Genomic DNA, 16,975 nt, shown 5'->3' on the forward strand with positions numbered 1-16,975 from the left:
TACCTCTTGTGACTCCTTCTTTTAAAAACAGGGCTGGTCCAGCCATAAACCAGTTTGAGACATTTACTTCACATGGAGAAGCATTTGAGGGGGGCGGGGAACCACTGCCAGAAGCACTCCTCTGCTGCCTGAGCTGGCCACCAATGGCAGCAGCCTCTTTTTCACCTTTCTCAGAGGTGGTGCCTTTCTCCCTGCCTGCTTTTTCTTGGCAAAGTGTGGAACTTTATGGCTTAAAAAACCCCTATAACTATGCAGGAGAAAAAAAAGTTTCCCTACAGTAGACCGCCCTTTTTATTTGTTCTCCTCGACTAGCACTTACTGGTTCAATAACTCAGTCAGAGACACTGGTGAGAATAAAAGGCTCCATTTACTCACAGTTGTGAATAGATCAAAACAAACAGCATTTTGTAGGAAAATAATGACTGGTTACATAAACAGTGCTTAATTATTTACTTAGTTTCATACCAACTATATGGCTAATAGAAGACAGGCTGAAAACCTGACTACTAGCTTTCTGCCTAAAAAGAAAAGGGAAAAGGAGTCTTGAGTAGAGAGGTATGACTCCCTTCAAACTCTGAGACAGAGAGGGAATAATTGGTTGCTACTACTGGATTGATTGACATTCACCCCAAGTCCAGAAAGGTCTCTTCCACTCAAAACTTCTTAAAGACAATGTATGTAGATTATGATAACCCAAACACTTTCTCTCTACCTGCTTGCATGCTCTGCTCATTTCTTGGCTAGTTCTTTGAATAATGTCTTATTTTGGGGGGCTGTCCCCCATAGCAGTATGGCAATGGAAGCAATTACCTTGAGAGGCGATGAGCGCTCCAGCACTGGAGGCATTCAAAAGAAACTTAGACAACCACCTGGCAGATATCCTTTGATTTCCAGCCTCATTATTCTATGAATCTATGATAATGCCTTAGCAGTGGAGACCACTGGTGACCCTCTCCTGGTGAGCACTGCAGGACCAGGGGTGGTGGACTGCATCAACCCTTCTTTCCCTGCCTCAGATGGCAGGGAGGGCATTGGCACTGTTCCCTAACATAATGTAAAGTTAGGAAAGAGAATTTTAGGCAGTCATTGTTGTACAAGACAAAAAAACTTGTTTTACACTTTCGTTGGAACCTGCTCACTTATCTGGGCCACAGTATTAAATTTTATGAGAGCACTCTTACTTGACACTCTTAGTTCATCAAGAAGGCTGAGTTGGCTATGAGTTTGATAAGGTAGTATCAGAAAATTCAACAAGACAGTATCATTTTATTTTCCCTGAAATAGGAATAAGGAATAATTTCACATGGAATAGACCTGTTTTTGTTTGTTTGTTAATTTTCTTAGTTATTGTCTGTTGACGCCTAAGATTGACTTTTCTGTAGACAAATTGTTACATACAGCACTGATGTTACCTGTCTGTCATGGGTTTGGAGGGAAAGTTCCATCCTATGGGGAGTGGAAGGCGGGACATCAGGAGGAGGGGCTGTACTGTATATATATGTGGAGTTTGTGTGGAGAAGGAGGAGAGCTGGAAAAGAGAAGCTGAAGAGAAGAAGCTGGTGTGGGAGTCTGTGTGTCAGACAGGGTACTACTGTGTGTCAGTCAGTACCAACCTGATAGGTTCAGGTGTCTGTATGGTTAGCCAGAACTGATAGGTTCAGGGTCTGTGCTTTATTTAAAGGTGTTCTGTGTGAACCAACCTGGTGTATGTATGATTGAGACTAAGCCACGTTACTGTATCTTATTCACTTGATCATTTTATTTTCCCTGTGTGTTATTTAAATAAACCTTATTCCTTTATTTGTTAAAAATCCATTCCTGGTCTGTGTGACTCCTTACAGGGAATGGTTGGTGGCAGCTTAGTGAAACTGTGGCATATCCCAGTAGGTCTGGGGTTGTCACATTGATTGGTGTCCAGCGTGTGGGATACGACTGGTCCAGTTGTCCAGTGGTCCAGCAAAGCCTTGGCAAGTGTGCCCAGAGCAAGGGGGGTCTAGTCAGGGAAAATCTGAGAGCGCGTAGGTAATCTTCTAGGCTTACCTCACGGGGAGGTACGCTAGTGGAAGAACGTGTGACCTCAGATTGGGGACTAGATTAGGGAGCTCTGAGGCAACCTGTTTTGGCGGGAAAAAGCTGAGGCAAAGCTGAGTGAAGTAGCAGTGATCTAGCTTGTCTGCTGAGAGGCCTAGCAGAGGGGGGTAGACTCTGGCTGGCAACAGTTGCAAGTTAGTGCTGAAGAACAGCAGCAATCTATAGAAGGCTGGTTCTGAGGCAAAAGAAAAAAAAAGAGAAAAAAAAAGTGGTCGCTTTATTTTGAGGCTTGACTTTTGAAAGCAGCCTGTTCTGGGGGGGGATTATGCCCTTGACTCGAAGCCAAATGGCAGAAATGGGTGAAGTGAAAGACCCACAGGTGGACCAAGGTTCTGAGGATGAATTTGGCTCAGTGCAGGATGAGAGCACGGGAGAACAGAACCCAGAACTCAGAAAAATGCTCATAGCCCAACAGCATGAACTGAGGGTGAGGGAAATGGAGCAAAAGGAAAGGGAGAGGCAAAGACAATTTGAATTGGAGAAAGAAAAAATGGCGTTTGAGTTAAGAAAATTGGAACTGATGAATCAGAACAATAATAACAATAGAGATTCTGAGGGGGGCCAATTGTCTAAAACTGACCTGAAGAAATTCCCTGTGTACCACAAGGGAGATTGCCCTGAGGTGTTCTTTTCCCTCGTGGAAAGAGCGTTTGTGGACTTCTCAGTGAGGGAAACTGAGAAGATGACCATCATGCGATCTTTAATCAGTGGCAGCCTGGCAGAAGTCTATGCAGAGATGCCAGAGGAGCTGTTAAAAGATTTTGCAGAGTTTAAAAAACTGGTGTTTGCCAGACATGGGATAAATGCGGAACAGCTGAGGCAGAGATTCAGGTCACTCACCAAGAAACCAGAGCAGACTTTTACCCAAGTGGGGGCCCAACTGGTGAGGCTGCTAGAGAAATGGCTATCTCAGGAGGGAACAGAGACCTTCCAGCAGCTCAAAGACCTGATAGCGCTGGAACAGTTCTATTCAGTCCTGCATGGGGAACTAGAGTTCCATGTGAGGGAAAGGAAACCGAAATCTGTGGCAGACGCGGCCGAGATCGCAGATTTTATTTCCCAAATAAGAAAGCCCTTAGGTGAGGGGAAATCTGTAGGTAAACCCAAAGAAACCTACAGCAAGTACTCTCAGGGACCAGGGAGAAGCCAGCAAGGGGGAGGGGCCCATGGTGAAGGGAAGCCCTCAGACATGAAACAAAGACCTCAGATTTTGGAGGGAAAACCAAAACAAGATGAGAAAGACTCAAAATACAGCAGAAAATGTTATTTCTGTCAAGGAAAGGGCCATCTAATCTCAGAGTGTGAGAAATTAAAGCAGCTAAAAGGAAATGTGCCTCATGATTTGAGTGGAACCAAGCCAAAAGCTGTGTTCTGTGTCCAGAAAGAGCAAAGCTCCTTGCCACTGAGGGAGCCTGTTGCCATGGCTACTCAATCTGGAACAGATACATCTGCTGATCAGGCTGGGGAAAATGGTCCTCTTGTGGAGGTCAAGCGCTGCTTACTAGTGAGAACAGATTCGCAGTTGTTTGAAACCGCAGGGGTGGACGTAGGAATACTTGACCATCAGTATAGGGGGCTGAGGGATACTTGTTCCCAGGTGACCCTGTGCCATCCAGATATTATTCCTAGGGAGTATATAATCCCGAATGAGAGCATAAAGGTGGCAGGGATTGAGGGACAGGTGATCACGCTGCCAGTAGCTGAGGTACCTGTGAACTTTCAAGGCTGGAGGGGAGTTTGGCGGCTAGCGATTTCATCGACTCTGCCAGCAGCCGTGCTCGTGGGAAATGACCTGGCTGAACATGTGAAACGGGTGCTAGTGATTACACGCTCACAAGCTAACACAGGGACAGTTCAAGGGGATATTGGAGAGCCCGAGACGGAAGCAGAGGGGAGTTCCGAAGCTGTGGTGGAAACCTTAACCACAGACAGCCGATTTGGCCAACAGCAAAAGGCAGACGCCACTCTCCAAAAGTGTTTTGAACAGGTGACAGACGCCCAGCTAACACCTGAAACCCCAGTGAGATTTCGAGAGGAAAAGGGAATTTTATATAGAGAGACCCTGAGGAATATCTCAAAAGGGGGAGATGGGATCAGAAGTCAGCTAGTGGTACCTGAAAAGTATTGCCCCATGATCTTACAAAGGGGGCACTCTGACATGTTTGCTGCGCACGTAGGGGTGAACAAAACCCAGCAGAGAATCACTCAGAATTTTTACTGGCCTGAAATAGGGAAGCAGATCAAGGAGTTCTGTAAACAATGTGATGTGTGTCAGAGGCAGGGGAATAACCGTGACAGGACCAAAGCAAAGTTGTGCCCTTTGCCTGTGATTGACACTCCGTTCAAATGCATAGGGGTGGATATTGTGGGACCTTTGCCCAAGGCCACAAAGAGGGGGAACAGGTTCATTCTCACCATTGTGGACCATGCCACGAGGTACCCTGAAGCCATTCCCTTGACTAACATTGAAACTAACACAGTGGCAGATGCCTTGGTGGGGTATATGTCCAGGATGGGATTTGCCTCAGAAATAATCACAGATTTGGGCGCATCGTTTACATCGAAGCTCATGAAACAGTTATGGCAAATCTGTGGAATTAAACACAAGGAAACCACTGCCTATCACCCAGAAAGTAATGGGTTAACGGAAAAGTTCAATGGGACTCTGATGCGCATGATTAGGGCTTACTTGGCAGAGAATCCAAACAATTGGGACCAGAAGCTGCAATCCCTTTTGTTTGCTTATCGATCAGTGCCACAAGCCAGTACCGGGTTCAGTCCGTTTGAACTTTTGTTTGGGAGAAGGGTGAAAGGGCCCCTTGATTTGATCAAACAAAACTGGGAGCAGATCACCCAGGATGACCCACAAGATGTTGTGACATATATAGACTCTTTAAGGAATGACCTAAAGAGAAACCTAGAGCTAGCAGCAGAGACCCGGCAAGCTCAAAAGGTCAGAAAGAAAGCTTGGGATGACCAGGGAGCCAGGGAGATGCACTTTAACCCAGGGGAGGAAGTGCTTTGGCCCAGGCCCTGCAAAGAGAACAAACTTCAGCTGGGTAGCCCAGAAATAAAATATTTGGGTCACATAGTAGGGGGAGGAGTGATCAAACCCCTAGAGGCCAAGATAGAAGCAGTTCGTGATTGGCCTAGACCCAACACCAAGAAAAAAGTCAAATCATTTCTTGGGTTGGTGGGCTACTACAGAAAATTCATCCCGAGGTTTAGCGAGATTGCGGCTCTGCTGACCGATCTGACGAGGAAGAAGACTGATGACCGCATCCCGTGGACCAGCGACTGTGAGGAGGCGTTCCAGAGGTTGAAGGAGGCCCTCATCAACTATCCAGTGCTGCGTGCTCCAGACTTCGACCGGGAGTTCATCATATACACCGATGCGTCTAACAGCGGGGTAGGAGCAGTTCTTTGCCAGGAGGATGAAAATGGTGACCAGCATCCAGTGTCCTACCTGAGTAGGAAACTCCAGAAAGGTGAGAGACATTTGGCAACCGTGGAAAAGGAGTGCCTGGCCATAGTCTACGCGATCCAGAAGGCCAAGCCTTACATCTGGGGAAGACATTTTATTCTGTGCACTGACCATTCACCACTGCAATGGTTAAAGACAATGAAAACCCACAATAGTAAACTTATGAGGTGGGCTTTAAACCTGCAAGACTATGACTTTGAAGTGAAGGTGGTCAGAGGGTCAGTGAACTGTGTTGCTGACGCCTTGTCAAGAAGACCCGAAGAATGAAGACGGCGAAGAAACATGGACTATGTATATATTTTGGTGACCAAAGGTTAAATGTGCTTGTTTATTAAACATGCTTGGTTTGTATGAATAAAGGTAACTTGATGTATTGTAAATGGTAAATGTTTAAATGCCTAATAGATGTGTTTCACTTAGAGTGTAAGTATAAGTAAGTATGGTATTGTATGTTATTGTATAACTGTTTTTGTATGTTTTGGATCCAGGTTGTTTTTTGGAGAAAAGCACTTTAGCTTTCCCCCTACAAAACAACTTATAAAGAGGGGAGATGTTACATACAGCACTGATGTTACCTGTCTGTCATGGGTTTGGAGGGAAAGTTCCATCCTATGGGGAGTGGAAGGCGGGACATCAGGAGGAGGGGCTGTACTGTATATATATGTGGAGTTTGTGTGGAGAAGGAGGAGAGCTGGAAAAGAGAAGCTGAAGAGAAGAAGCTGGTGTGGGAGTCTGTGTGTCAGACAGGGTACTACTGTGTGTCAGTCAGTACCAACCTGATAGGTTCAGGTGTCTGTATGGTTAGCCAGAACTGATAGGTTCAGGGTCTGTGCTTTATTTAAAGGTGTTCTGTGTGAACCAACCTGGTGTATGTATGATTGAGACTAAGCCACGTTACTGTATCTTATTCACTTGATCATTTTATTTTCCCTGTGTGTTATTTAAATAAACCTTATTCCTTTATTTGTTAAAAATCCATTCCTGGTCTGTGTGACTCCTTACAGGGAATGGTTGGTGGCAGCTTAGTGAAACTGTGGCATATCCCAGTAGGTCTGGGGTTGTCACACAAATGTCCAACATTGATCCTACTTATCAATAATAAAATTGATAACATCTTGCCAGAGTTTCATGCTCCTCACTTGCATCAGCATTACCACTCTCTCACACAAACACAGAGTTGCCACTGATGTTGTACAGATTAAAAAAAAAGAGTTAGAGTGCAACCATATACAAGACTAGAAGTAGTGTCCACTGAGTTTATTCTAGCAAGTTATAGGATGGTAGTCCTAGATGCCTACTATCCTGCAAGAATCTTGCTTCTTGGGGGATTAGCAAAACATTGCAAAAAAAACACCTTACATGTTCAAAAAGTTGGTGAAAATTAAACAGGTTAAATTAGCCTTAAAATGCAGGGGAAGACATGTTGAGTTTAAAACAAATTCCAATTTCCATGCTAAAAGTGCACAAATATCTCTGTGCAAGCTTTCATAAAATAATTTAGAAAAAGAAATCTCTTCAGGTATATTACAAAAAGTGGAGGGGGAATGGATCTCACTGTTGGTAGGATGCTATCTGCATAATGGTGTAAAATGAAAAACTATAAAGCTGCAGTGGGCTTATCATATATTACAGTTTTATGCTGCATGGCCCTGGTTTTGCTAGGAAAGCAATAAATTCTAAATCTTCATGTTGAAAATACAAAAACCTTCTTAAAAGGTTCACTCAGGCTTCCATCCTTCTGAGGTTCCTAAAATGAGTATTAAGCTTGCTTGCAGGGGAGTTGGCATGCATAGTATGCATAATTAACTTGAAAACTGCACAGAGAGTGCTTTAAGTAGTATGGGGTGGTATATAAGCAGCACACTTTGCTTTTTTCCCTTTGATTTTGAACCCCCAAAGTGTCTCTGTTCTGTGGAAAGCCCAGGGCACTTTTATTGGAAGAGAGCAGAACAATTCTAGGCAGCTTCAGTGCTGTCAAGGCTAGGGAAGAGCTCAGATAACAGATCAATCGGGTAGAGCAACGCAATGGAGGTTGTTTTTGTACATACATACATACATACATACATACATACATACATACATACATACATACATACATACATACATACATACATACATACATACATACATACATACATACATACATACATACATACATACAGAGAGAGAGAGAGAGAGAGAGCAAGAGAGAGAGAGAGAGAGAGAGCTTGTGTACACTAGTATGTATAGTACAAATGGGATAATGGTGCAGAGAGCTTGGAAATAACTAGATCCAATTTATTTGTACCTGATCCACATGCTGTTATGGAGTGTAACATGACAGCTCAAAGTCACCACCAGCCAATGCCATAGGTTATAAAGAACACTCACTTTCAAAGTCATAGCAATGGAGCATTTCTCTTCTCTCTGGGCATGGCTGGTTTTTAGAAATGCTCAGTCTTAGTGAATTAATATACAAACTGAAAGACTCCACATCCTGAAGGTCAAACTAAACAAGGCTCTCAACTCACATTTAGAAGCAAACAAGTACATTTGTCCTCCAGCAATGGGGTTTCCTCAGAGCTCTGTGCCTAAGCAATCAGACTTGCAGATTAGGCTTATTTTTAACCTCTCAATGAACTAAAACAAAGCAAAGTAATCCAACTTTCAAGATCCTGCTAGGACACACAGAGTGTATTATTAAAAAGCTAGACATATTTGCAGTGTGGATTTATTGCAGGATGCTATGTGTTTCTTGAATCAAGAGCCAATGAAGAGGTGTTAAAGTAAATGAATAATTCCCCCCCCCCCAAAAAAAATCATAAAACACAAGAAGCCGAATGGGCATGTAAGGAAGAGTGAAAAGTATAGATAATTACATCTGATAATCATGATAAAAGAAACAGGAAATGAAGTCCAGGAGAATCTACATGGGAGAGTGGATGCAACACAACATTGTCTTTTAAACCTATCACATCCAAAATCAAGACAACATTGATGACATCCAATTTGCAGTGACATGGGAACAAGAGGAAGAGCAAATTGATTATCTCATTTGGTGTTTGTGGCTAATGGTTGAGATATAGGTTTTGTTGTTATTTGCCATTGAATTGTTTCTGATTTATAGCCCTAATAGGTGGTGGTGGTTAGAAGCCTCATAGTGCACTGGTTAAACTGCAGCACTGCAGTGAAGACTCTGCTCACAACCCGAGTTCAGTCTTGGCCTGAGGCTTAAGGTGGACTCAACCTTCTATCCCTCTGAGGTCAGCTTCCTGGCGCGGGTAATGCATACCCTACATAATTAAACGGTAAACCGCCCAGAGAGAGCTTTACTAAGGGGTCTTATATAAGCAGTATAGCAAACACTTTGCTTTTGCTTTGTTTTTTGAGGTATGTGAAATATTGCCACTACTCTGTGAATCTTCATGGCCAAGGTAGAATTTGAACCCAGGTAATGTGAATTTGACCAAACTCAGGGAGGCAGTGGAAGACAGAAGGGCCTGGCATGCTCTGGTCCGTGGGGTCATGAAGAGCTGGACATGACCTAACGATTAAACAACAATAACTCCTGAGTCCTAGAATGATGCTCTAATTATACATCTCAATGAAATTTTCTGCATTTTTTAAAAATAAGATTCCTATGGAAATGACATGAAATAGTCTTTTGGAAGCACACGTGCAAATGAAATATGGGCTAAAAAGTAGGCTGGTTTGTCCATTTCTGGATCACAGGGAAACTGAATGTAGAACAGAATCTCCCCAGTGAACTGTTCAGTAAAAGTGGCAGATGGCATCTAAGGCAGCCAGACAGAGATTACCAGTGCAGCCCATAAATTAGGGAAACTGGAGGGTTTGTTTTTAAGTCCGTTTAGTGCTCTTATTAGAAGCTGCAAAGCTTTTCCTTTCTGAGCACAGCTGCCCATCAAAGGCAATAACAGCACCAAACAGCGTTCATTCCGAGGTTGTCAGGTCTCAGGGTGCAGGCCTCAGGATGTCATTTTGTGCCTCAGTCTGAATGAGTTGCTGTGCTTCTCTGAGACATCAGGTGGGGACAAACATCTTGGGCCAGGCAGCCTTGGTGGAGAAGAGAGTCTGATTTTTTTAAATTTTTTATTTTTTATTTTTTTGTCTGCAAGAGGACTTTAAAGTCATCTCCACCCATTCCCAGTGGGTGCTGTCTCCTTTGACATCAGAAGGACCTGTACCCCCCGGTGTCACATTTTGGTCCTCAAATCTGAGAGAATGAGATGGTGCCAACCTGGCAGCCCTAGCTTACTCCAAGCACATTAGCTATGTCATTTTGTGCCTCGTGGATGGCAGCACTTTCTGAACGTAAAAAAAACACTGGCTTGCTTTGTGATCTGTTTCATCCTAAAAGGAGTACTTGGGTTAAGAAAGCTGCTAAGAAGCAATCTGGTCTCATCCCCAATCCATTCCTCTTGGTGGACTGGCTTGCCTACCTACTTTGCAGTCATGCCTAGCTGGTTCCTTGAATATGGGACGGGGCTAATTTTTTTAAAGAAAAGACAAGAGATACACAAAGCCATCATGATTCTGCACTTAGGTTATGAGTTTTGCTTTTTATGACCAAAGGACTGGATTGAGCTGGACTAGATCCTCTTTGGAAAGCATCTCATGTTAATGATAAGAAAACTCTTGTCCATCATGTACAAATGCACAATTAATATTGATCACTTTATTTGTTTAAGTAAGTGGATAGGGAGGGTGTGCATCAGTGCATTAATAGCAAATATGATCTTTCAAATATATTGGCCCTACTAGAACACTACTGTGGTTTCTGAAATGAGATCAATGATCCCTCAGGAAGGCCATATTAGACTAATGTGAATGGATCATTTCCTTAATGTATAGAAACTCATAATTTGCCAAATGTTATGTCCATGTTTATTGCAAAGTCTGAAACAAAAGGAACTGACACTTGTAGCATTTTCAAAATATACTGATTTTTCTTTATCCAGGAATTTATTTTTAAATCAGTTAGCAAAAGGCACAGGCCAAAGGGGCAAGAAGCCACTATCAACATAAGAAATATACATTATGTCAGAGAAGATACACAAGTCTTTTTCTGATTTTTCCCCCAACGAAGTGAAGAAGTAAAACCTAGAAACTCTTTTGATGCAGAGCATTTTTTAAGTGTAGTTGTTTAATTAAGGTGCCGGCCTAACACATTTTGCTGACTGAGACAAAGCAGTGAGTTGTACCTGCTCCAGCCATCAAATGACACAAGACAAGATGCAAAATAGCTTGATCCCAGCTCTGTTATTTTGGGCACATGCGCCAGAAAATCCCACAGGCTCCTTACTCTAACTCTTACAGTAAAAATAAAACAATAACAAATTAAATACCCATCCATTTCTTATCCTTCCATGCCACCCATAATCTGCTATCTCATTCTGCTTGATGGTAACACTGGTCCTGCTTATCTCTCCAGACAGGGGAAAAGCTGAGGACATCCTTTTGTTTCTTTTTGGTCTTTTTTTATTTCAGGAAATGATTAGGCAATTTCCAAACTTCTTAATTCTTCCCCTATGCAGAGCGACCTCTGGCACATGGAAGCAAAACAGCAGACAGATTATTAATGGCTGTAGATTCCAAAGGACACTTAATTTCATCTGTTTTCCTCAGCTGTGGTCCTTCCATAGTAACTTCTCTAAATCAAAACCATTTCACCTTCTCCTGGATTAGTCAAATAAATAAATCTGTTTTGGACCAGAGCTGGCTCAAGAGGTTGGGTATTTCTGGAACACTACCAACAAAGATTTCCAGTATGGTATAGTGAATAGAATGAGAGATTGTCCCCCAATTAGTGGGATCCCATACAAATTTCTAAAGAACTCTGTGGTCAAAAATCTGTACGGCATTGATATATTTTCCTGATGGCTTGTTGATTTTCTACCTTCTTCAAAACTGGGAAGAGAACATAAGGGAAGGCTTTTACAATACAACAGCAGGAGTTTTATTTAAATAGATAATAGAGACCTCCAGCACATGGAAGAATTTAATTATGCAATAACTTGTTCCACATTTTATCACTACCCCCCCTGCCAAACAGGCAACCTTTTCTATAACTCTGATTTGAGTACAGTATTCCTTCCAACCTTGAGGAATGTGACAAGAACATTCCTTACATTGGGAAGAAACGTGCAAATCAGGGTTACTGTTCTTCTAAGTCACTAATATTTTGCCATTACAGCTTCTGTTACATGGGTACACTGTGGGTGATACAAATAGGCAGGAGGAAAAGAAATACCTGTTAAGGCATATTACCCGCCCAGCAGCCACCAATTTAGTACTAGATTGCTTCATTTACTTCTGACCCAGAGGTAAAGGCAAAATGGAGCACCAACAGCTCCAGAAGCATATTAGAGAAGGAACTGTGATACTGAGTCACAGAGATGTTTCCCTGGAATTCTTTTAATTTTATAGCTAACGGAGGAGGGAAAATAATTCTAAAGATTGTGTAACACAATGAAGAATGTACCTTAGGTTAATCCTGTTCATTCATTCTCTAATCAGCTGTTTGCTAAAGACTGTGAATTGCTCATATGTTTGGTGTGACCCAGCTCAAAACCACCGAAACCACTTGATTCACACCAAACATCTAACCATAACCATCAGCCTCTACAGCAAGGGTAGACAAAGTGGAGAGGAGGTTCAGATAGGTCACAGTTGCCCCAATACTATTTAGCACTCAAATATAACAAATGTCCAATCTTTCTTTGGATCTCTGGACGTTTCTAGATTTTTTTTTCATATTTTCATTCCTCACCCTGTTTCTTTCCCCTTGCCTTTCCCATGCTCTCAGTCTCTGTGAGGTTTTCTAAGGTTCCTGGAGACATAAAGCTGGATGGGGAAAGTGTGGCCTTCCCAGTGCAGTTGGATGATCTTTCACCATTAGCCCCGTTCATTCAGCTGATGAAAGCTGCAGTCCACCAATATCTAGAGGTTCATAAGTTCTCTACTCTTTCATTTACAAAGATGTGACTCTTGAGTGGATGTCTCATTTCAGTTTGCAGGTAGAAGACCACATATCTAACCTTCCCCACTATAGTGGTGCGCCGCTTGACGATTAGCTCATTAGACGAGGAAATCACTTAACGATGTTTGTATGTTTTTTTTAAACGACGATCGGTTCCCAGCTTCGAGAACTGATTTTTCGCTTAAAGACGATCAAAACAGCTGATCATCGGGTTTTCAAAATGGCCACCTGCTGTGCAAAATGGCTCCCCGCTGTGTTTTAGGATGGATTCCTCGCTATACAGGCATTGGAAAATGGCCGCCCTATGGAGGATCTTCACTGGACACTGAGGTATTTCGCCCATTGGAACACATTGAAGTGGTTTTCAATGCATTTCAATGGGTTTTTTACTTTCGCTTGACGACGATTTCATTCTACAGCGATTTTGCTGGAACGGATTATCCTCGTCAAGCGAGGCACCACTGTATAAAATATTTTTAGCATATTGATGATGATGGTGGTGATGATGATGATGGACCATTAAATCGATTCTGACCTACAGCGACCCCCCAGGATTTTCTAGGTGGAAGTTATTCAGAAGTGATATATTCTGGTAGCACTCTGAGACCAATCAGGTTGTCCAAGGTTGCACAGGTAGCAGAGTGCATACTCCAAGTGAGGCACAACTCACTGAACTATACCAGCTGGTGCATGCACACTTAAAATGTCAGAGAACAGGCTAGACCAGAAACCTCCAACCACCGCTGATGAAAGTGCTAATATTGATTTGTTTTAGGAACTGGCCTGCACATTCGAGAATTAAAGTAAGATGAGGAAATGGGTCCTAGACACCCCTGTGCCATCCACACCCCACAATGTGGTCTTGTCCATTCTATACATTCAATACATAACACATATAGCTGTGTCCAGATGTATGCTCATAGAAGTCTCCACATGACCAAGAATATTCATCAAAAGGATTTTCCAAACTCACAAAGGTTTCTAAACCTATTCACCTAAATGCATATTGGGAAAAAATATCTACTTCTTCAGGGATTTGTGCTAAAGCTTCTAAAAATATGAGCCTTGAGTAGAAAGCCAAGGGACACCAGGAATGGGCCTAATATGCACACCTTCATGCCCCGTGCCTACATTTAGTCCACACACATTCAATGTAACACCTGGCTAGACCAGCCTGTTTGTTACATAGCAAGCGCAATATTGACCTCTTCCCACACAACTCTTTCATACAAGCCTTTATGAAGGGGACATTCCTATGCAAAGTATAGCAGCTTTACCTACCTGAAGTTGTGGGCACCACTTCAGTAGTATTTCTGAGCCCAATAAATGAGAACTGATACAGCCTCCAGGACCTCGTATCCCCCACTTCCACTGAACTGCGCTTCCACATGTAGATGATTTCTTCTTTTGGATAGCCATCTTCAAAACAACAAACATCACCAGTCTATCATTATTTTCATTCATGTGCTCTCCTTTGGCCACATAGACATGAATGACATTCACAACCAGGCAGAGGGTAGCTGATCTCAAAACATCTGGGGACTCCACATACTGATCCCTGGACATTGCAGAGGTGAATACAATGCTTCAATACTTGACCCCAACCCTTAATTTTCCTTTTTTTCAAAAAGGTAGTGTTCTTACTGAATTTCAGGGAGCGAATGGGGTTGCAAAGTGGCCAAGGCCCCTCAAAATATGGGATGAAATGCCCTTATAACCATTGAAGTGCACAGGGGAAATACCTTTAAAAGGTACTTTTGAAAAATCAGGTGGAAACAGAGTACTGAGATGTCCCTAGATGCTGGATTCATTCAGGTCTTTGGAAGCTACATGGAGCCATGTAGCACCCATTGGTGGATTCACCCTCCTCTGTCTACATAGCGAAATCAACATGCAACAAAGCGTACAAAGGGCTTTGCCATTCCAAACAGCTACTGAAAGGCAAAGCTGTCTCTTTCAGCCCCCACTATACTAAACTGCTTTAAAGACACTGTTTCTTAAGACAAAAGCTCTGAGGTTCCTGTCCTCTGAAAGAGCTATGGCTGATCTCTGAAAATTTCTTTGGGGATTTAAAAGTGCACGTAAATATGATGGGCCACATGAACACATATACCAGCTCCTCCCAAACTCCTGGCAATTAGATGTGTTCGATTACTACTGCCATCACCAGGAGCCAACCTGGCATGGGAGGTGCAGTCTAATATAGCTGAAGGTTACCATGGGAAAAATGTCTATAAATGCAAAATCAGTGGGTCAAAGTGGTAAATGCTTTATTCATGACCATTGTCTACACTATGTACCAGAGAAATCCCTAATAAAAACTACAACTAACTTACAGGGCATGCTTTTGCAAACATTATTTTGTGGGGAAGCTGGTATTGTACGTTGGGTTTGGTATTGCAACCTAAGCTGGGAAATCAGCTCTAGTCCCAGTACAGGAGCTGTGATGGGACTACTCTGAATATGCTTGGGCCACTCCCTCCCTCTCCCCGCCCAAGTCACCACACAGGTTATTATTATTGTTATTATTGTATTCCCGAAGGCTTTCACGGCCGGGATCTAATGGTTGTTGTGGGGTTTTTTGGGCTCTTTGGCCGTGTTCTGAAGGTTGTTCTTCCTAACGTTTCGCCAGTCTCTGTGGCCATCATCTTCAGAGGACAGCACTCTGTGCTCTGGTGTAGTTGGCTTGGGAGTAGAGTATTTATGACTGTGAGACAGTGCTGTCCTCTGAAGATGCCGGCCACACAGACTGGCAAAACGTTAGGAAGAACAACCTTCAGAACACGGCCAAAGAGCCCCCAAAACCCACAACAACCATTGTTATTATTATTAATTTCATTTATATGCCACATTTATCCCAACAAGGGAACCACAGGTTGTTGTGTGAGGATAAAATATAAGGGGATAATTCATGCATAACAAGCTCACATGATGATCCTGAGCTTAGGGAAAGGCTGAGATAAAAATAAATCAAGGAATAAACTAACAGGTTTCTCAGCTTATTCAATGGCCTCAACATCTCTGCCCACATGACAGTGCAATCAGTTCATAGTTTTTTTTTCTTCCCACCCTCTCTCATTTACAAGGTTCTGCTTAGATTAGCCTTTCCCAACCTGGCCTCCAAATGGGTGGAACTACACCCTCCTTGGCCCCAACCAGCCTAGCATTGCTTCTTTTTTCTGCCTCCCTCCACCACCACTAAAAGGGATGCTTTAGAATGCTCCCTGTGCTTTGTTCGCAAAGTTTTCCATCCCATTGATTCAAATAGGAGGGAAATGAACTGCCTCAGTTCCACAGCTCTTTTAGTTTTCTGAGCGCGTGTCGGACTTTGGATCCCATGGATCCACAGTGTTTCTCAGCATCAGAATGCCTAGAGAACATCCAAAGAACATCCGACATGTGACAAATTCCGCCTTGGTTGTGAATTTTTTCTCAAAATATGCCATCTGGCTTGTTTGCTTATTGTTTTTGCCTGCACAAAGCTGGGCAGTAACTTAGCCCGATCAAATCTCCTATTTCCAAATGTCACTCCTAAAATGATATGACTGTGTGTTAAAGGACAGACAGAAGTAAATATTTAAGAGATCACTCTGAGAACAGGCTGGTTTCCTTTTCTTTACCATAGAACACATTGCAAAAGGAGAAAAGATTCAGGAGAATTTTTTTAAAAAAACAGAGATAGACCCACAGCATTAACAAGAATAAAAATTCAACTAGTATAACAGTCCCCTATTGCCAAATCCAACAAACCAGGCACCGTTATGGATTTTTGTCTAGAAACATCTGTCACCCTGGGCCCTTATATAACTTTTTAATATCACAATATTGTTTCCTATGAAAACCTAGTTGTAGGTTTTCATGAGAAACTGCTGCCTACTCAGCAATGGCACTGCAATGAATATGTTTTTCTGTGTTACAACAGGGTTTGCAAAAACTACCTGCTCCCTTATGTAGTGCTCAAAATTTGAAATACCTCAATGGGGATCTTGTCACATGTCCCCCAGTCTCTATTATGTCAGTGACAAGATATCAGCAATGGGACACCTATTCCTTCTTTCTTAAGTCTTGCTGAACTGCACTCAAAGTTGGCATCAAATACAAGCAAGCTGATTCAGGATTTCCTTGGCTATATTGGTCAATTAGATCTTCCAAACAGATAACGAACACAGGAAGCTCTGATTCAATAATGTCTGTCACAGATGCCTGAATAGAAATACTGAAACAGCGCCAGCTGCAGACCATTTCAGAAACCCCTGAGGAATCTCCCTTGAAGATCCAAAATCTGGAATATTGTGATTAGCAATAAACTGACACCTGAAATTAAGTTTTATAAAGGAACAATAAATATCAATAAATTTAATGAGATATGGGATGACTTTATAAATACCATATTGAATGAAGGAAAAGGGGAAAACCTAGAG

The 16,975-nt window shown here is 42.6% G+C and overlaps 1 protein-coding gene across 4 annotated transcripts in view; it reads right to left on the reverse strand.

Annotated features, from left to right (window-relative positions):
* Positions 1–16,975, reverse strand: part of GABRG2 (gamma-aminobutyric acid type A receptor subunit gamma2) — an 88,161-nt gene that overhangs the window by 29,325 nt on the left and 41,861 nt on the right. For all 4 annotated transcript variants that reach the window (XM_072990284.2, XM_072990285.2, XM_072990283.2 and 1 more), the window contains exon 6: positions 13,836–13,973. In XM_072990284.2, the coding sequence (XP_072846385.1) occupies positions 13,836–13,973 (138 nt within the window). The remainder of the gene's footprint in view (positions 1–13,835; positions 13,974–16,975) is intronic.

The sequence above is a fragment of the Pogona vitticeps genome, chromosome 2, assembly GCF_051106095.1.
Source record: "Pogona vitticeps strain Pit_001003342236 chromosome 2, PviZW2.1, whole genome shotgun sequence".
Classification (NCBI taxonomy): Eukaryota; Metazoa; Chordata; class Lepidosauria; order Squamata; family Agamidae; genus Pogona; species Pogona vitticeps.